The 20618-nt window shown below is 50.9% G+C and overlaps 2 protein-coding genes across 3 annotated transcripts; both read right to left on the bottom strand.

The window, feature by feature from the left end:
* Positions 1-556: 556 nt before the first annotated feature.
* MPZL3 (myelin protein zero like 3) lies at positions 557-9510 on the bottom strand. Of its 2 annotated transcripts, none has more exons than XM_083480863.1 (6): positions 8561-9510; positions 7166-7332; positions 5905-6115; positions 4191-4356; positions 3370-3424; positions 557-1857 (listed from the first exon to the last, which is right to left on the bottom strand). In XM_083480863.1, exons 1-6 carry the CDS (start codon positions 8610-8612, stop codon positions 1831-1833), a joined length of 678 nt encoding a protein of 225 aa, XP_083336989.1. In that variant the 5' UTR covers positions 8613-9510; the 3' UTR covers positions 557-1830. The 2 variants fall into 2 exon arrangements, with proteins under 2 accessions (XP_083336989.1, XP_083336988.1); XM_083480862.1 differs by having other exon boundaries at positions 7166-7335.
* A 344-nt stretch (positions 9511-9854) lies between these two features.
* MPZL2 (myelin protein zero like 2) lies at positions 9855-17093 on the bottom strand. Its single transcript, XM_083480864.1, has 6 exons — positions 16924-17093; positions 14240-14406; positions 13178-13388; positions 12897-13041; positions 11483-11548; positions 9855-10732 (listed from the first exon to the last, which is right to left on the bottom strand). The coding sequence occupies exons 1-5, from the start codon at positions 16979-16981 to the stop codon at positions 11491-11493; spliced, it is 639 nt and encodes a 212-aa protein (XP_083336990.1). The 5' UTR covers positions 16982-17093; the 3' UTR covers positions 9855-10732; positions 11483-11490.
* Positions 17094-20618: the final 3525 nt, after the last annotated feature.

The raw sequence follows: 20618 nt of genomic DNA on the forward strand, positions 1-20618 counted from the left end.
TTCCCAGGGACATTAGATGAAATCCGGGGACATTCCGGGGATAGAATTTGTCCAGGGACTTATTCGCAAATCCAGGGACTGTCCCCGGGAAACCCTGGTAACCCTAATGTATGGGCTGCAGCTCAGCGGTAGAACCTCTGTTTGCTTGCAGAAGGTAATAAGAAGAGCCTGCTGGATCGGGCCAAAGGGGGTCCTGTGTTATCCAGGATCTTGCTCTCCCAGAGGACACCCACATGCCTCTTATGGGAAGCCAGCAGGAGCCGAATGCAATTGCATTCCCCACTTCTGATTCCCAGCAAATGGCAATCAGAAGTCTACTGCCTCTGTGAGAGGCATACTCTCAAGTTCAACTCCTTGCAGCACCAGGGAGAAAATTTAGCAGCTGCCAATCAGCATAGACATTACTGTGTGATTGATTGATTGATTGATTGATTGATTGATTGATGCATGCATGCATGCTAGCTTTGGCCCTGCCCACTTTGGGCAAAGCCCTTTTCTTTCAACAGCTTGCCTGCCGCCCACTCCTGGCCAGAACAAAAAAGACCATTAGACAGGGTTGGTAAAGGATATTTATTGGCTACAGGAGAGATGGGAATCCTCCTCCCCCAGCCCCTATCCACAGAAAGGCCCCACTGAGGAATAAATGTCTGTGAAAGAGGAGGAGACAATGCACATATTGGCATCTGCACAGACACAAGCAGCAATTCTGGAGAGGAAAGTCAGGCTGACAAAGAGGAAATTCTTCTGTAAGTAAACGCGGAACAGTCCTCTAGAGTAGGGGCTCCCAACCGGTGGCCCACAGACCCCAGTGAGGCAGTGTAACCCACCCAGGGGGTCAACGGTACTTAGCTAATTGGGAACCACTGCTCTAGAGTCTTGTCCCAGGGCCTCCCAAATGCCTATACCCTTGGGGGACATCCTGAGGTGTGCATGGATCTCCAAATGAAGGCTCTTCTTACATTTTAGCTCCAAGTTGCTTGAACCTAGGAACGTAATACCAGCCCCAGGCATGCGGCACAAGACCAGCTGCCACACTTGGCTTTCATTACAAGGAAGCCCAGTCCCCCCACCATTACCTGCTCTGGTTCCACTGCCTACAGCCAGCTTGGCTTTGAACCAGCAGCCAAGGGCAGCAGCCATAGGAGAAGATCACACAGTGGCCCTTCTCTCCCCCTGGAAAGAAAAGCACAGTGAACCTCTCTGGTACCTTGAGCCATGGAATACCTGCCCAACTCTCTCCAAGCCACCGCAGGCGCTAACATTTGCCTGCTTCAGATATAGCCCAGCCCTTTCTCCATGTCAGTGGTAACTGGCCACCAGACACAAGGTGCCCACACCATTTCCAAACATTTTGTTCTTGCTGTTGCTGCTGTTGCTGCTGTTGCTACTGTTGCTGCTGCTGTGGGAGTTGGAAATAGACAGGAGGTTTGTGGAAAAATATGGCAAGGAGGAGGAGGACCAAGTAATACCTTCATGAGTCAAGTGCTAAAGGGTAGCTGAGTTCAACGCAGTGTGTGGAGAAGCAGCAGCTCAAGAGTGTCAATCAGCACAGGTCATCTTACCCAGAACCCAACAGTCCAAACAGACAGCTGTACTCCCCACAGGCTGCATTCTCCATCCAGAGAAACAGGGCAAGAGCCACACCAACCAATGAGAAGCTGTAACATCTTGATGATCCGCAACTTGAGGTAGAACCTGATCCCACACACACCATCAGAGCCCTCCTGACACCATGAAGTCCAGCGCCAAAGTTCCATTCATTGAAGAATCACTGGGATGTATCCTGCTGGCCTTCAGATGACATTCAGAAAAAATACCTTTGTCCTCAAGTCAGTAAGGATCCTCATCATCTGAATCCTGAACAGAATGCAAGAAGAAAAGGTCAAGCAACAGAGCCAACAAGGACCCCCCCCCCAAAAATGCCTCACCTAGCAGAAATTTACTGCTGGAGAAATGAGTTGGAGGATTTTGTGCTAAGCAACTCACTGAACCCAGATCTGGAAATGTCTGCAAGGAAGCTCAGTTAGATTCCGCCCCTCTCTTCTCTCTCTCTCTCTCTCTCTCTCTCTCTCTCTCTCTCTCTCTCACACACACACACACACACACACACACACACAGGCCCAGCATGCCAGAGTGTACACCCTGGTCTTCTTCAGAAACCTCCATATGAGACCACCGTGGGAAATGGACTGAGACACAATGCTAGATTCATGGACAACTGTGCCAAACTCTTAGACCAGGGCACACACTTGCAATGACACTTCCTTGTGTAACCAACGGGATCCTTCAACTCAGTCTTATTTCAACCTCCTTGCATACTCTGGCCGAACACCAGCACAGAGACGCTAAAATCCTCAGCAGCTCAGGCCCAAGAGCCTGCAGCCTGCAGGTGCAGTTGTGGACTTCACAACATTATCACATAGTAAAACCTCCACGTGTCAACGACACAAACATTCATGTTCAGAAACAAAAGGGACAGCCAACTCTCCCATCCATCCCATGTTTGGTCTTTGCTTCATTGGCAAACAGGGCTGGCCAAAAAAGACATTTTGCTACCTGTGATGGAACAGTAAATGTCTCCTCCCCCAGGTCAAGGTACATAGAGCAAGTCATTTTGGCACCTGAATGAGAAAAACCTGAAAGTGCCTCTCTCTCTGGGACTAAAAATACAATAATGGATTAAATCGCTGGCCATTTGTTGCCCTTTCACAAGACCCTAAACCAGGGTTTCCCAAACCTGGGTCTTCAGCTGTTTTTGGACTACAACTCCCATCATCCCAGTGGTCAGGGATGATAGAAAATGTAGTCCAAAAACAGCTGGAGAACCAAGTTTGGGAAGCCCTGCCCTAAATCATTTGCCTCAGCCAGCTGCTTCACTCAAGCCTAATGACCAGCCCTATGAAAGGGTGGGAGAGTACTTCAGATGAAGCTGTAGTATACCCCCACCCTGGACGCCAGCTGCAACAGGAAATGGTGCTCACATAGCTCTCCTATCCCCCTTGCAGCCCCTGCCCAAAATGGTACACCTGCTAGCAATGGCAGGAGGGAAAGAGGGAGGTTCTCCAGGGCCAGATGACTAGCATGCCTCCACCCTACCACTCATGACTGAAGGGCAAATGGAAACAATGGGTGGTATCTGCGAGTGGGTTTGTTCCTATGCCCCCCAACCCACTCCCCCAGGCCAGCCCTGTTCACAAACGGCTCCACCCTTCTGACACCTACAGCGGCAAAGGTAGAAGACTTCAATCTTGGCCTCTGGATTGGGTCAGGCATGAATGGGAATTTGATGGCAGGCCCAAGATGCTTTGCCCTCCCTGCTATCTTGCCAGCGTCAAACTGGCTGTGAGTAAGGATGACACTTTTGCTTACCAGACATCGCAGACACCAGGCGGCCAGCCTCTCCTTGCACTTAGGTCGCTCAGGTCTACAGGAAGAGCACAGAGGTGAGTCCAGCATGTGTCTCCTTTGCCTGCCTGGCACCCGCCCCCTCAAAACCCCCAGGGTAGCCAGCTGCACACCTGTGCCAGTCAGCTTGCTCTACCTCTGCCCATCCCCTCCAAAAGAAACCCAGTTATCCTGACAAGCAGCTCCTCACTGGTGAGGCTTGACCAGACTCGCCCTGCCCTACCCCCTGCATCTGCCACAAAGCTTCCATGGGGTTGCTGTTCACAGAATTGTGGAGTTGGAAGGGACCTCCAAAGCCATCTAGTTCAACCCTCTGCAATGCAGGAATCACAGTTAAATAATCCCTGACAGGAGACCACCCAACCTTTGTTTAAAAACCTCCAATGAAGGTGAGTCCACCACTACCTGCTCCTCAGGTGGAGCAACAGCCGCAGACCACCAAGCTCCCAATATTTATGCAGGAGCTGGCAGTAGGTGGGACATGCCTTTGAGGCACCAGGTGCAGTGGAGTGTCAATCATCAAAACACCTGCTGATGCCCTGTGGAGGGTTCACAGTCTGAATCAGCTGCTCCACAATAACCACATATTCTGCTCATTATATTCCCCTTGGTCTGAGATCATGGGCATGGTGAGGGTTGTATGGGGTGGTGTCATTAATCTCCATTAAGTGACCTTGAGTACAAGCCCTGGGAGCCCAACAAGAACCCTCAGGGCAGCCCTCCCCATCCCAAACGCTACTTCTCTCTGCTTCTCCCTGGTTAAGCACAGAACACAAAGTGCTCACTCTTCAGAGACTTCGATGGAGGACTTCTTGTAGCTGCACTTCTTCTTGCTTTTCAGCACCCCGAGCTTCTTGCCCATTCGAACCAGGAGCAAGGCCACCACAATGGCTGAGGGTAGGAAGACCAGGATGGAGAGAAGCCCAGCTGACGTCAGCTGGAAGGAGGCCCCTGGAGAAAGAGGCAGGAATCAGGCCACAGGCACACCAGAAGGGCAGGCTGGGCCTCTGGGGAACAGAGGCTCCAAGGGGAACACCCAAGATCAAACCACAACTGAGTTTCCAACCCACGTGAGAAAAGAAGGCAAAATGCTGGATTAAGGAGGCATCACAACCAGTCCCCAGAACAGAAGATGGGAGGTAAGCACATACCATGCTAATCCCTGGCAAATGCACAAATGCTAACTGAGTCTTCCCATCAGGGTTTGAATTTTTCAGCAGAAACATGGTGAAACATGAAAGATTAACTAGGGATATCCGCAGCAGACTCAGTTTTGTGTGACTGGAACAAATCCATCAGCTTATTAAAGCTTAATAGTATTAAGGAATTTAAGCAAAAGAAAGTAACTTACAGAAAATAAAGCAAATTGCTTATGATGAAAATTAAAGCAGGAATACAATATAAACTGAATAAACTTATGAATGTTTTATACAGTGGACCCTCTGGATATGAATTTAATTCATTCCAGGGGTCTGTGCGCATCCCGAAAATTTCATAAGCAGAGACGCTGCTTCTGCGCACACGCAAGGCGCACAGAGCACTTCTGCGCATGTGCACGCAGCGAAACTTCCAGGTTTGCCACGTTCGCAACCCAAAAGTTATGTTACCTGAAGGTAACGTAACCCAAGGGTCCACTGTAATTAGCATGAACTACCGTATTTTTCGCTCTATAACACACACCCAACCATAACACGCACGTAGTTTTTAGAGGAGGAAAATCTGTAGGCATGCCACCCGTAGGCATTTCCTCCATAACATGCACAGACATTTCCCCTTACTTTCTAGGAGGAAAAAAGTGAGTGTTATGGTGCAAAAAATACGGTAATTGCAAATACCAATTGTAGAACTGAGAAAGAATCAGAGAAACACAGACTCTGAACTTCTATGCGTCATTAAAGTTCTTTCTTTTAGGTATGTTGCTTTTGTCTTGAGTTATTTGTTTCTCAGTCACATCAGGCCATTCTTCTTCAGCAATGGGCACTTGACATCAGTCCAAATAAAACTGAGGTGGCAGTCTATGTCCTTAGCCATGGTTCTACATTAAAATAAGAACGACTCAAAATAAACTTTTGGTTCTGTAGGCCTAGCAGGCTTTGAAATCTCCAAAAGGGGGAAAGGGAAGAGACATCCCAAAGAACTTGCCTCTCTCCATGGCAAAAAAACAGGTCCTACTTGCAGGCTCACACAGATACAGTGAGTGAGCCCCACCCCTTCTCTTTTCACTTTGTACTCACCAGCCTCTGGGGACTAAGGCAGGAAGTGAGCAGATCTGACGCTCAACCCAGCAGCCCCCAGGGTAAAATGAGGGCCTTACCATTCTCCTGAAATACTGCATGCTAGAAAATGCAACTGGTGGAGGATGGCAGGGGGGAGATAACACTAAGAGGCTGGGATTTTCAGGAAACAGCAACAAGGTTTTAATGCTCTTGACAGGAAAGGCTTGGGAGAGGCGGGGAGGCAGAACCACCATGGCCACAGGGACTAGAAACATTGCTTTACCTCTCTGAGTGACAGTCAGCATAGTCTGGGGGATGTTATGCTGCACATCCGGGGGATTTTTCACAGCGCAGGTGAACGTCCCATTGTCATCCATCGTTGGGTTGATGATCCTAATGGAAGCATCCCGCTTAGCCACATTTCCAACCCAGGATACCCGGTCACGGAAGGTGCCCTTCTTAGCTGGATAGGCATCTGACTGGTAGTGGAAGATCTAGAGGAGTTAAGAGATGGTGAGCACTGACAGCCGCACGGATGCTACTAGCCCAGAGATAGAAAAAAGAAAAAGTCCCTACCAGAGAAGAATGGCAAGCTAAGATGTTGGGCTGTGCCGAAATGGCAAAACTGACCGGAAAACTCAGGAACCAAAACTTTAATAAAGAATGGGAAAAAATTATAATTTATCGGGGAGACCACTGTAAGCAGATGAAAACATTAGCAGCATTGCAATAACACTTATAATGTAGCAGATACTATGGAAAATATAGAGTGATATAAAATATAATAAAATAATAATAATAATAATAATAATAATAATAATAATAATAATAATAATAAATTTATTATTTATACCCAGTCCATCTGGGCGGATTCCAACAAAATATTAAAATACAGTAGTCCGTTAAACATTAAAAGCTTCCCTAAAGAAGGCTGCCTTCAGATGTCTTCTAAAAGTCTGGTAGTTGTTCTTCTCTTTGACATCTGGTGGGAGGGCGTTCCACAGGGCGGGTGCCACTACAGAGAAGGCCCACTGCCTGGTTCCCTGTAACTGCCTGGTTCCTTCAATTATGGAACAACATGCAGTCGAAAAGGTTGACAACTGGACCCATGGAGGGGGAGATGGGAAGTCCAGAGATTCGGAGAAGTCTCTAAATATGGATATGTATTTTGTATTGTTATAATTCCGCACTTGTAAAATCAAATACAAAATTATTTTTAAAAAAAAATATATAGAGATGGTGAGCATCATGTCCCATGACAGCCAAGAGCCAATGGCTCAAGGCCTTTCATGAGCCAATCTCACTGCAGAGATGCACAGCAACATTCCAGCAAGGCAGGCTCATGCTTCTGCAGGAAGGATGATGATCTCAGGGATACTGAGAGCCATTCGATTGGCACCCCCAGAGCTGCAAGACAAAGGCTCTGCTGCATACCTGCCACCATATACACCTTGTGCACCAGTGGCACCCACCACAGCAGAAGTGGCAGGCACATGTGCCACTCTGCCAAGAGCCAGCGGGCAGACAGTGAAAGCACCACTCACCGGCTCCAAACTGCCCCCTGCAAGAGGTCGGTATGTCCAATCGATGGTGAGCTTCTCTGTGACTGGGAAGGAAGACTTGAACCAGCACTTCAAGATCACGGCCTCACCCACAAAGGCCTGGACGTCTGAGTCAGCCTGGATCTCCAGGGATTGGACTCTGGCAAGGGCTGCTGCAAAATATAACCCCAAGAGGTGGGTTAGTCACCTGAGCAGGAGTGCAGAGGTGTTGGCAGGAAGAGTTCCTGCTGCTCCCTCTTCCACCAGACCCACTTTGCAGGAAGTGCTTAGCTCAGCAAAGGAACCGCCCACCGTTTTTTCCCTTGGCCAGGCAGAGATCAGGAACTCAACAGAACCAGCCACAACGGACTCTGAAAAACAGCACCTTCTGGTGCTCTGCAGCCTCCAGACATAGCAACTACCAGCAGGTGGCGAGAAGGGGCCCCATCATTAGACAAAAGGAAGAAACTGCCTTGAGCAGATGACAAGGGGGAGCAGTAGCAATGTCTTGGAAGGATGGTGTTGTGCCCCCCATGATCTCCCCCCCCCCAATACAGGCTGCTGTGCTCTGGAAGCGGAGGTTATTCTTTGCCTATGGCAGCACAATGTCTAACACCAGCCCCAGAGGCAGGGACCTAAACATTTAGTCTGGGGTGGGGAGGATTGGGGTGGGTTCCATTAGAAGTGCGAGTCTCAGTGCTTTATAGACTCCACCTCCCATTTTCTTTCTTGTTGGGACGCATTTTTATTTTTCACTGTATCCAACGCTGCAGATCTAATTTTATTCAATGGGTCACTCGTTTCAATGGGTCTACTCGGAGCAAGAAAAGCACTCAATACAACCCATCAGTGATACTTTCAGCCTACGACAACGACTTCTGGGCATTTGTTTGGCTTTCCCCCCTGTTCAGCGCCCTTCGAGGGCCTGGGCCAGCTGCTCTCTTGACAACAACCCCGCAAGGTAGCTCAGTCTCGTGGTCCACCATCCCTACAGGAGCCGGGAGGAGAGAGCCCCGTCGCCTCGCTCCGCCACTTGGCGGAGTCGCGTCTCCCGGTAGAAAATTCCCTTAGCCGGGCTGGCCGTGCACCTCTTCCCCGGGCAGCAGGCAAAGGGGCACGAGGCTTCTGGCCCCGATTCGCTCCCGGCTGGAAACCACGAAGGGAGCCCTCGCCGCGCCCCAATGTCTCCCTTGACCCCGGCCCGCCGACAGGCAGGCAGCCAGCTGGACCCCGAGTCGACTTGCTCCGGAGGAGACCTGGCTGCGCTTCTCCCGGTTTGGCCCCAGGCCCGGGCGGCTGTTCTCGGTCGGGCCGGCCTCAGGACCAGAGCCAAGCCCGAGATCCAGCACAGCGCTAGGGAAGGGAAGGGCCCCGCTCCCGCCTCCGGCCCTCACTCACCCCATAGAAGCAGGAGGACCCCACCGCCAGGCTTCTTCCGCGAGAGCCCCATTTTCCTCGCCACTTCCTCGGACGACACCTGTCCGCCCAGGTGAGGCCGGAAAGGGAGGGGAGAGGCTCAAAATGGCCGCCCAGAGACACTCCCTGCCCAGCAGCCGGCACTCTGCACATGCTCAGAGGCGCCGAAAAGACGCCCGTCGCGACTGAGTCATCCAAGCGCTCTGCGGCGTCACCGGTTCCACAAGCGGGATACGGAGCAATGATATTGCCGCCCTCGCCAGGCCACCTCTCTCTCTAGGGCGCTGCCGGCCCGCGTTGCCTCCCTCTGCCGCGGGAAGAGGGGCCTCCCGGCTGGCCGGCTTCCCCACGAGAAGCCCGGAAAAAACTTACAAAGCAGGCTGAAAGTTCGCTTGACTTCCAAAGGTCTACGGTTTTTATTGTGAAATACAACTTATTTACATACAATTGCGTAACCAGACTCTTACGGACAACTAAACTTCAGGGCAAAGGACAAACCAAGGTGCCCCCTCCCCCGACCACTTTCCATATCCAGAAGCAGACCGGGCCCGCTTGGCAGTTGACTCGGGCGCCCAGGATGACCCCCTGCTCCCCTGCAAGGCAGGCTGGCGGGGGAAGGGCATGTCCTCTAGCAGAGGAGGAAGGGGCTCTACAGAGGTGACCTCGCCCCCTCCCCAAATAGTGGGGCAGGCAGAGGCTGAACTGGCCTGGTTTGGAGGGCTGAAAGGCAGTTTCTGAGCAATAAATATACAGCGCAGAGAAAGGCTGGCTGAGGCTTCCTGGAAAGCCTCCAGTCCTGAAAGCTGTTGAATTGCAAATGGCCCTGGGTGCAAGTTCTGCGGGACGAGGGGTTTGTCGCAGCATTTGGACAAGTCCGTTTGCATCTCCAGATACCACAGCGGCTGAAGAAATCCAGGAGGAGGAGGAGGAGGAGCATAGGCGCCGACTCCATGGGGCTTGAGGGGGCCCGAGCCCCCTCAAAAATTCGTTTGGGGGGGCTCCGCCCCCCCAATAATCTCCGGCGCCCCTCCAGCAGAGCGCCATCGCTGCCCCTCCTCCAGCCCAAAATGCACAGGGTCGGGCTGCATGCCTCCTGCCCTCCCTCCCGAGCAAAAGCTCCACCCAATTTCCTTCGGAGCTGATTAATAGGCGCAGCACGCTCTCCCCTATTCGCTCACGAGGAGGCGGCGCCACTTTATTTGCATATTCATGAGCTTATTTATTATTCATGAGCTTTCCCGGGCCCCCCCAATATTTTTTATAAGTCCGCGTCCCTGAGGAGGAGGAAGAGAATCCTGGCTTGCGCATGGGGAGCAGTGTGCGCAGGGAAAGGAATGGTGATGGCTCACTGTGAAGAAACAGAAACCCAGACGCTCCACCCATCATCAGCTTCTTTCTTCCTGGGCTCAAAATGTTGACCAACCCTACAGATATTGGAGCTCCTGTGGATACTGAACTGCTGGTTATAGGATGATTGGAGCACTGTGGGCTGTGACTCTGAGCAACACCTCAGCTGGCAGAGCAGGAGACTCTCAGGGTTGTGGGTTTGAGCTCCACCTTGGTCAAAAAGATTCCTTCATTGCAAGGAGTTGCCCTGATGGTTCTTTTCAACTCTATGTTTCTATTCTCCATTAACAGCAAATTTAGCTGTGTAAGAGTAGGGAGGGCTTCTATGGGTACAAATAATAATTTATTATTATTATCCTTTAAGCCTCAGGAGTCTAGCCAGGCTGAGCTCCCCAGAAACTTAGAAAGTTGGACTGTATTTGTGCAAGAGTGGCATAGTCCTAGTTGAGAAAGAGGCTGTGCGTTGGAGTCTTTGCCTTTTCTGAAAGTTGTACATGGAGGCCCCCCTTTCAGTAGTTTGCCTGGAATAATTCCTCACAGATATGCACCAGGCCAGGGCTGGGGACCCCACCATGACACCCCAACACACACTATAGCATCACTAGGAACTGCCAAACTCTGCTATAGGCGAAGCCTTAAGGTCTTTCCACCAAGAGCTGCAGCCTCAGAGGGCCTTTGAAGATAACAGCGATGATGCACTTCTCTAAGGCAAAGGGAATCAGGGACAGCTGTCTTGTGGCATCCGCCACCTCTGATCCAGAACTCTGAAGAACCAGCCTCCAGCTCCTATGGGGGTGGGCAGTAGACCTGTGAGGAGGACAGACAGGTAGACAGGTTACTCTTAGGCTTTGTCCCTGAGCCTGAGGGCAATGCTGGAAAGGGTGATGGGTTCAACCTAGGCCAGCAAGGGCAACACTGCAGGGGTGTGGCAACAAGTTGCATAAAAAGGTTTCAATTCCTCTATCCGCAAGGTATGTGACAACGTTCTCAGCTCCCTCCAATTTTATTTTATTCATTTAAAGTATTTGGATCTTGCTGTTCAGCCAAAAAAAAAATGCTACCAGAGTTGTTTACAATGCTCAATAATAAGATAGTCCCTACCCTCAGGTTTAGAATAAAAATGACACAACACTAAAGGAAAAGGGGAGTGGAGGAAAAAGGAAAAAGCCAAACTCAAGCACTAGATCTTATTTAAAAGCTCCTATAAGTGCTCTTTCTTGCAGGGATAGGGGAACACAGGAAGCTGCCTTATAGAGAGTCAGAGCACTGGGTCCATCTAGGTCAATACGGCTTGCACTGGCTAGTTGCAGCTCTCCAGGGGTTCAGACAAGGGGTCTTTTTCGAGTCCCACCAGGAAATAGTGCTAGGGATTGAACTGGGACCTTCTGCTTGCAAAACAGGTGCTCTGCTATTGAGCTGTGGCCCTTTCCCCAAACATTTGGAATGGCTAGACGGAGACGCCTTCCACTGGGCTTCCGCTGACCCACCTTGGACTCTACCACCCACCTGGTGACAGAAATGCCTTCTGGAGAAAGGGGCAAGGCCAAAGGTACCTACCGGGCACATTAGGCTCCCTCTTCCAGCAGGTGCTTCTCTGTCTCTTTCAAATTCTCCTTCTCTGGCCTGTTATCAAATGCAACAAAGGCAGTAGTTAGGAAGCCAGCCAAGTTCTCTGGCCTCGGGGTCAGGGAGGAAAAAAGAGGCTGTTGTGTAAAATGAAAGGCAGGAGACCCTCCTGGATTTGGGAGGCAGTGAGGAGCAGCAGGAGGTCCAACCCCAGCCTAGAAGCTAGTGAAGCTCAGCTGTCCTGGGTCCTGCCAAAGTCACTGTCCTGATCCACTTGGTGGAGCGCTCACTGTGTAGGTCACAAGTCTGTGCTAGTAACACAGCAAATGTGCCCCACTTGCAGGCAGTTGTGGAGCAACGCAGTTCAGTTTCTGGCCCGACTTTTCCTCCACTTCGACAAAAAGCCATCAAAATGTTTTGCAATGAATTTCCTTCACCTTGTATACGTAGCAGAAGAACGAGATAGCAGAATGGTCTGCACCACACTGAAAACTGTAGCTGCAGGGTGTGGGTCCCAACTTTGAATGGCCCTACAATGAAAACTGCTTGTGATGGGGAACTAGCACAGCTGTTAGAACTTTTCTCCCCAAGTGGGCTAAACTTCCACTGGAAAGGAGGTTTTATTTATCTGTTACAAAACATATTTATACAGCTTTTCGTCCTTTTGGGACTTGGGTGGTATGCAATCAATTTCAACCACAAAGCAATAAACACAGTTCATAAAACTAATTTAGATCAAACACTTTTGCCTGGGGCTGAAAAGAGTTCACTGTTGGCACTAGGCGAACCTATCTTGGGAGTATGTTCCCCAGCTGGGAAGCCACCACTTTCATTGGTGAATACCAGATAAAGGAGACACCTGAGTAAAGGTTTTGGCTGAAGACCTCAAGACACAGGCAGACCAATCCCCCTTCAGGAGTTTGGATCCTAAGATGTTTAGGAGGATTTTAAAAATGCAGTCTGTTTAGAAGTGATAAATATCAGTTGAATGCTTCCATGGTTCCCACCTCAGGCCCACGTCATTCTGCCACATGTGTAGAGACTCGGCCTTTTTCATTTTAACTTCTCTGGTTCACCAGAGCCTGTCAACAACCCGGCCCATTGGCACTCGCCTGTGACCCATTAAAGCTTCATGGGATCCAGGCAAGTGAATTCTGGCGCTCCTGGTTCCTTGTTGCAGCCATTACCTACTGATCCCAGCCCCAAACCATCCCTTGCTCTGTCTCTCAAGACTGTGTGGTTATCGTCTTCATCTTTTTTTGAAGAGAGTGATTTACCTGTGTCAATGAACAGTTGGTGTCCATTTTCTGTGACGGCCAAGAGACCAGTTGTGGTTCCCACAAGGCCAGGCAAATTGCCTCTAGTCAGCTTACACACACACACACACACACACACACACACTTACAGTTCTGTCTCCTCCACCTCTGACTCCGTATCTCCATGCCTTCTCTTCCGGTAGCGGCAGATGACAACCACGACGACGATGACAATCATCAGAAAACAAACAGCGCCAATGATGAACGCTAGGATGTGGATCTCTGAGAAAGTCACTGTGCAGGGATGAAAGGCATGTTGGGTGTGCAAGAGGGATATAGTAGCCCCTGTACCCCAGCAGCACTGGCTACTGAGCAGCCCCTTCCCCCCCCCCAGGAAACCCACCTGCACCCTCCCCCTGAAGTCACAAACCTTTTGTCACCACTCGTAGCTGGATCTCGCCAGTCGGACCGTCCACATCGGGCGGGTTCCTCACGTGGCACTGGAAGGTCCCGTTGTCACTGGGCTTGGTGTCCCAAAGGATAATGGAGCCATCGTTCTTGTGGATGTTGCCATCCCATGTGACTCTGCCTTTGAAGCGGCCTGATGTCGACGGAAAAGGCTCCCCACTGTAGTAGAAAACCTAGGAAGTTGCAAGGAGAAGCCCAGCTATCATGCCTGCCACTGCTGGTATTAAATGACAGCCACTTTTCAGTGACCTCGGTCCTCTGTGGATAGCACCTCCCACTTCTGCAGGAGATTTTGAAACTGAAAATGGCCTGGAGGAGGATCAGGAGGTTCTCTAAATGAATATACTCCCTGGGAATGGGTGAGATTGACTAGTCAGGCCTGGCCCGGCCGTGCAGCAGGGTGAAGCAACTTCCTTCAGGCAGCACCAAGAGTGGGAGAGGATTTGTGTCTGAGTGGGACAGCAAGACTTTTCAAAGTGTGGGTCCTGGCTAGGGAGGGTGAACACCTTTTTAGCTCTCTGCCTTAGGCAGCAAAATGCCTTGGGCCAGCCCTGCCAACAGTGGTGAACTGCCCTTGATGAAGCCAATCTCCAAAGAGGAATCTGAACCACCTTCCCATCAGGGACTGGTTTTTGTTGCATGGATGTCAGCTGCAGCTATTCAGAGCAGAGACATTATAATACAAGCCGTTTTCAGGATCTGTAAACATTTGATCAGCAAGAGCCCCTTACAAGTCCCGCTTTATTGGGCGTGATTGGCCTCTGGAGCTTCATAGCCATGGTACAAGGTGACACCCACTCCCCTTTGCTCCGCAAGGGTGCAGGGTGCTTATTCAGAGCATATTGGACATGGGTATAGGCAGGTGGTGAGCGGATTGCAGAAACCGGGCTGCAAAACTCCCAACTTCACAGGGAGGTATACCAGCTGCTCAGGATCCTCTGGAGGCCAAGCACCAAACTGGGGCCACAACCCTGGGGAAGAGCCCAGGTCATGTTCCACAAAAAGGCTGCAGAGATGAACTTACAAACTCAGAGCTGCCAGGTTCCTCAGGCTGGAAGTACCAGGACACTGTCAACTTTGACCCGACTGCGGAATAGCTGCGGAAGGTGCATTTCAAGCGCACTTCTGTCCCGTTCAGGACTTCCAGGGACTTAGGGGTGTAAATGTCCACAGCTGACACAGGCCACAGCACTGGAGGGGAAAGAAGCATAGAAAATGAGCCCCTACAGGGGGGAGGCACACACACACACACAGGCACACACACACGAGTGTCAGCATTCCAGCTTAGCACCAATAATCCCCCAGAGCCGAGAGAGAGGGTTGGTGATGCCCTGGCTAAACCTTCCTTGGATGATTTTCAGGCAGCCTGGGGTGCTTCGGGCAGCCTGGAAGGGGAGGGCTTCTCAACTGCCCTGAAAGATGGCTGGACTCAATGCCCTGACTGGCTTCAGCTCCTGAAGAAGATGGGCTCCTGCTACACACTATAAGCATGGGGAGAAACTTTGGTCTCTCCAGGGAACGCGGGTGGTGCTGTGGGTTAAACCATAGAGCCTAGGATTTGTTGATCAGAAGGTCAGCAGTTCGAATCCCCACGATGGGGTGAGCTCCCGTTGCTCGGTCCCAGCTCCTGCCAACCTAGCAGTTCGAAAGCACGAAGTAGATAAATAGGTACCGCTTCGGCGGGAAGGTAAACGGAGTTTCCGTGTGCTGCTCTGGTTCGCCAGAAGCGGCTTAGTCATGCTGGCCACATGACCTGGAAACTCTACGCCAGTTCACTCGGCCAGTAAAGCGAGATGAGCACCACAACCCCAGAGTCAGCCACGACTGGACCTAATGGTCAGGGGTCCCTTTACCTTTACCTTTACCTTTACCTTACCTGCAGCTGTCAGGCAGAAAAGGCTACCCCAAAATAAAATGAGCTTCTTCTTCCAGTGTAGCACCTGCTCTTTGGAAACCCCTCCTGTACATAACAGACAGGCACCATATTCACTGACTTTTTGGTGCCTTGGGAATAAGTTCCTTTTCCAAAAAGCCTTTTAAATGGAGATTTCCACCCCCATTTTTATGTGTACTAGGTTGAGATTGTATCTATGTTTTCATGGTTGTTATTTTTATTGTTAAGTCACATGGGGATGTTATAGGAAAAGCAATTCATAAATTAAGTAAATAAAACTGAGCAGTCGCTTTGGAGACTGGCTGCTCTAGAGTAAAGGATTCCCATGCCTAAAATCTCCCAATGCTGGCTTGTGTTAGTCCCTGGGCTGCTAGCTGCCCATCTCTTTCTCCTGCTCACCCTGAGAAGCTCCTTAATTTCAGTCTTCAGGGAATGGGTCTCTGCCCTTACCCAGATGCCAAAGGTTGCAGCCTCTGTTTGGATGCTAAGGCACTCTGTATCTGCTTAGGGCACAGGTGAAAGGACACATGGGAATTACCACTCCCTTCCCATTGACCATGATGCAACAAAGGCAGGGTATCGATGCACAAAATAAAACAGTAAGATAAATAAAGCAGCTCTCTTTTAGAAGTTGGGCAAAGCCAGTACTCATGGGTGGAAGGTGGCAAGGTCCCCAAAGTGGTCTCTCTGCCCTTGGGCAGCAGCTGGACCTCCTGATCCATAAATCCCTAGGCTACCACCACCACCCTCGTCAGGTTGGAGGAAAAGCCAAGAGCTGCCTCTGCAGAAGAAGGAAGAAACTTCTGCCAGGACCTTGGCTCTGCTTCTCCTCTAAGTGATTCATGGTAAAGTAACTCCTTATGATAGAGATGTTTGATTCCTACATCCGGCTTACAAAACACGTGAGTTGATTCCGTGTCCACAGCGAATGAACTCTGTGGCCATGTGATGCAATGGGTAGAGCGCTGGGCTTGGGCATGCTAGGACACAGGCATTGCCAGGCTGGTCTTGCATAAAACGCGGCTGCCTTCTGGCCTCGGTTTCCGGCATGGAAAAGGGGAATGGCGCGGAAAGCGAAACAGTGAAAAAGCAAAACCTGCCAAGTGTCTCTTCTTAAGAGTGCTGCATTAGGGAAAGGTGTGAAGGTCTGTTTTCTCAAGGGAGGGAAGGAGGGTCTCCAGAGAAGCCAAGCCCTTGCGGGAGAGGAAACTGATCCCGCATTCCCGCATTGGCCTCCCTTTATCTCTCAGTGGAGCAGAGCACAAACATTCCTTCTTTTTGGCAGAGCCCTCCAGAGGGAGGGGAAGGTTGGCAGGAGAGGAAAAAATACACACAGAATAAACAGGAGCTCAGGACAATATTTTCACCACAGCCCCTGTTCAATCACACCAGGGTAAACCGTCCACAATCAGCTGGATTTTGACAGCTGGAGAAAAGCAGAGTTGAGGCCACATTGCGCAGGTACAGGCAGGCAATAGCAGCGCAGCTGGCCTGAACAGAATGAGACCACTACTGGCCATCCCCTCCTGGCCCTGGGCCCTCTGCTGGGCACCCCCACCTGGTCATTCCCATAGGAGGCCAAGGAAATGACAGTGGAGAGGAGTCTTTCTCTGTGCCTGGAAAACACCTCAAACCTGTTTGTCCAAGAGCGCCTGTGAGCTCTCCACTGTCCACACAGCCCAGCAAGTGGCTGGCTTGCCGGCCGGCCGGCCAGCCTGCCTGCCAGCTTGCTTTGGAGCTCTTGCCCCTAAGAGCAGAGCCCAGGGCAGGGAATGACAAGCAAAGGGAGAGAAGAGCAGGGCTGTAGTCCTTACCTAGCAGCAGGAAGCCCACCCAGCTGGGGCCAGACAGCCCCTGGGAACGAGGTGCCATGTCCACACTCCACAGGCAGTGCCAGCCGCTGGGACGGTGGAGAGGAGGTGGACTGCTGCAGCAGAGTACAGCCACTCCTCTCAGGTGCCCTTCTGGCTCGGGACTAAACAAGGTGGAGCCACGAGGGCTCTCTGCTTCTCCTCCTCCCCTCCCCTCTCCCTCCCACAGGCCAAACCAGGAAGCCTCTCCCAGTCTTGCTGCTGCTCCAGCTGAGGCTGCCTCCACCCTGACTTCCCTGGGGCAGGCGGTAGTTTCCAGAGGAACTGGGGCTGTAGTTTGACTGCACGTAGCACTCCTCAATGTGTAGGGCTGGTTGCGATTTGTCAGGGGAAGCCCTCTCCACATGCTCAGGAGCTTTCTCTTTCTGCTAACTTCAATTCTTCCATAGCTGAGCAGGGGGTGCTTAGCTCCAGCGACAGAGGGGGAGAAGGAGATGTTGCCATTCTCCCTTTCGGCATCTACCTGATGATCAGACCAGGAGCACCTCCTTAAGTCATGGCAGAAGCAAGAGGCGAATGCTGGTGCTCTGTGTAAATGGCCTTGCAAAGTTCTCCACCCTGTTTGTGGTCAGAGGAACTGGGAAAACATAAGAGGCCAGCTGTGGGATCAAGGCAGCGGCCCATCCAGTCCAACGTCCTGTTCTCACAGTGGCCAACCAGATGCCTATTATGGGAAGCCCACAAGCAGGACTTGAGTGCAGCAGCGCTTTCTTCTCCTGTGTTTTCCAGCAACTGGTATTCAGAGACATGATGCCTCTTAGCAGAGGATATACAAACTACCCATCCTGGCTAGTAGCCACTGGTAGCTTTATCCTCCATGAATTTATCTACTCCTCTTTTAAAGCCAGGGACCCAGTTGGTGCTGTGGGTTAAACCACAGAGCCTAGGACTTGCCAATCAGAAGATCGACGGTTCGAATCCCCGCGATGGGGTGAGCTCCCGTTGCTCGGTCCCTGCTCCTGCCAACCTAGCAGTTTGAAAGCACGTCAAAGTGCAAGTAGATAAATAGGTACCGCTCTGGCGGGAAGGTAAACTGTGTTTCCGTGCGCTGCTCTGGTTCACCAGAAGCGGCTTAGTCATGCTGGCCACATGACCCAGAAGCTGTACGCCGGCTCCCTCGGCCAATAAAGCGAGATGAGCGTCACAACCCCAGACCTAATGGTCAGGGGTCCCTTTACCTTTTACCTTTTAAAGCCGCCTAGATTGGTAGCCATCACTGCCTGCTGTGGGAGAGGATTCCATAGTTTAACTTTGCCCTGCATGAAGAAATCCTTTATTTTTTCTGTCCTGAAGTTCTCATGTTATGAGATGGAGGGGGAGGGAATCTCTGACCACTTTCTCTATGCCATCCATAATTTCAACACATCTATCATGTTTCCTCTTACTCAGAGGAGTTACCATTTCCCTGAATTTCTTCAGAGAGAAATGGCAGTGAAAGTTGCAGCATTCGGGACTTTTTAGTTTAATGTGCCCCAGATCAAACCTTGTTCCAGGGCGCAGGGATGGTGGAAAATATGTGAACGTTCTGAAAAGTGGCTTCCTTTTTTCCCCCGAAGGGTGTGAGGGGGAAAATAGATATTGGGCACTCAGTCAGAAGAAAAATGTCTTCTGAGGAATTTCAGCTCAGCCCTAGTGAATACCTTGCAACCTTAATGCTGCTGGGATAAGAATTTTAAATGATTTATTGCAAGTGATCAGTAAGAATAAGGATTTCAAGGAGCTCCAGTGCAGATGTCAAAATGAAAGACAGAGGCAGGGAGATCTTTGCTGGCGGGGTAGGCAGAGACAACAGGGAAGCCTTCACAATGACAAACTGAGGCCTGAGAAGCATGCATGTGTGTATTGAGGTGGGGGGGTTACAGGGTCATTTCATACATGCTCAGAGGCTCTCTCTTCTGTTGATGAGCCGAGCCCTGCCTTGCAAGCAGGTTCAGGAGCAGGCACCTATTGATGTCTTCTGCACCTTAGGCCAGGTCCAAATAACAGGTGACATTACCATGAGCACAGGGGCGGCTGAAGCAGCATACAGCAGGGTTGTTTAGGGCAAAGCCCCCCACATCTGGCCTGCAAGCCCTTCCCCACTCCCAGCAAAGCTTCCCTGCCAGTCCGGCTGTTGTGCCTTCCAAGAGTGCAGCAGAGAACTCTTGAGCGAGGCCTCCTTCTCTGGGGCTGTGGGAAGGGCATACAGCTGGGGTCAGGTCTCAACATGTAGCAACAGCAGCAAGGATTGCTGAACAGGTTCCTACTCTGGTGATGGGAGGATGGGAGGGAGCTGGGCTGGCTCCACAAAGGCACTTTGTGCTTTCTGGCCTGGCCGAAAGCTGATCTGACAGAAAAGGATGGATTGCATTTGAGCCGGTTTTCCCTTTGTCTGGCCTGCGAAGTAACCATCAGAATTGGGCAGTCAGCTCAGAGAACCACAGCAGCTACTTCTCTGGGCTTCTGAGTCTCCAGTGCTCTGCACTCCCTTCTAAACATTCTCTAAATATCCTCTAAATATGACCATGCAGTGTGTGCAGCAAGACTACTTGGGAACAAAATATCTTCCATTCATGTTATATTGATGTCACTTGGCTGCTGGGAGAGCTTTCCCCAGGGAGATCTTATTAACCCTCCCCCCAGATAATTTAATATCCTCTCTGCCTCTGCCCTCCTCCCCAGGTTGTCCTCTCTTGTCCTGCGGATCCTTTACAACAGAGAAGAATGCACACATCCCAAATGAGCTGGATTCAAAGGCAAGATTCTCACAGCTGCCAACCAGATGCCCCAAAGCATGAGTAGGCAAACTAAGGCCCAGGGGCCGGATCCAGCCCAATCACCTTCTAAATCTGGCTCACGGACGGTCCGGGAATCAGCATGTTTTTACATGAGTAGAATGTGTCCTTTTATTTAAAATGCATCTCCGGGTTATTTGTGAGGCATTCATCCCCCCCCCAAAAAAATAGTCCGGCCCCCCACAAGGTCTGAGGGACAGCGGACCAGCCCCCTGCTGAAAAAGTTTGCTGACCCCTGCCCCAAAGGGACGAGGCCCACAAGGAGAAACTGAGTGCCAAAGCCACTCTCAGCTTCATTGACTGTGAACCCCAAAATTTGCAGTGCCAAAGTTTTGTAATAGTTTTGTAGCGTTCTGCAGAGCAAACCCCATGTTTTGCAGCAACCGAGCTCAAACTGGGGGGGGGTCATAGGTATCACCCCAAAACCCAACGTAGTCTGGTTCACTTCAAACCGGTGCCAAAGTTTTGTATTGTTTTGTAGTGCAAACCCCATATTTTGTTGTTGTTGTTGTTTAGTCATTTAGTCGTGTCCGACTCTTCGTGACCCCATGGACCAGAGCGCGTCAGGCACTTCTGTCTTCCACTGCCTCCCGCAGTTTGGTCAAACTCATGCTGGTAGCTTTGAGAACACTGTCCAACCATCTCGTCCTCTATCGTCCCCTCCTCCTTGTGCCCTCCATCTTTCCCAACATCAGGGTCTTTTCCAGGGAGTCTTCTCTTCTCGTGAGGTGGCCAAAGTATTGGAGCCTCAGCTTCACAATCTGTCCTTCCAGTGAGCACTCAGGGCTGATTTCCTTAAGAATGGAGAGGTTTGATCTTCTTGCAGTCCATGGGACTCTCAAGAGTCTCCTCCAGCACCATAAT

Source organism: Podarcis liolepis (assembly GCF_965112155.1).
Source record: "Podarcis liolepis genome assembly, chromosome: 16".
Taxonomy (NCBI): domain Eukaryota; kingdom Metazoa; phylum Chordata; class Lepidosauria; order Squamata; family Lacertidae; genus Podarcis; species Podarcis liolepis.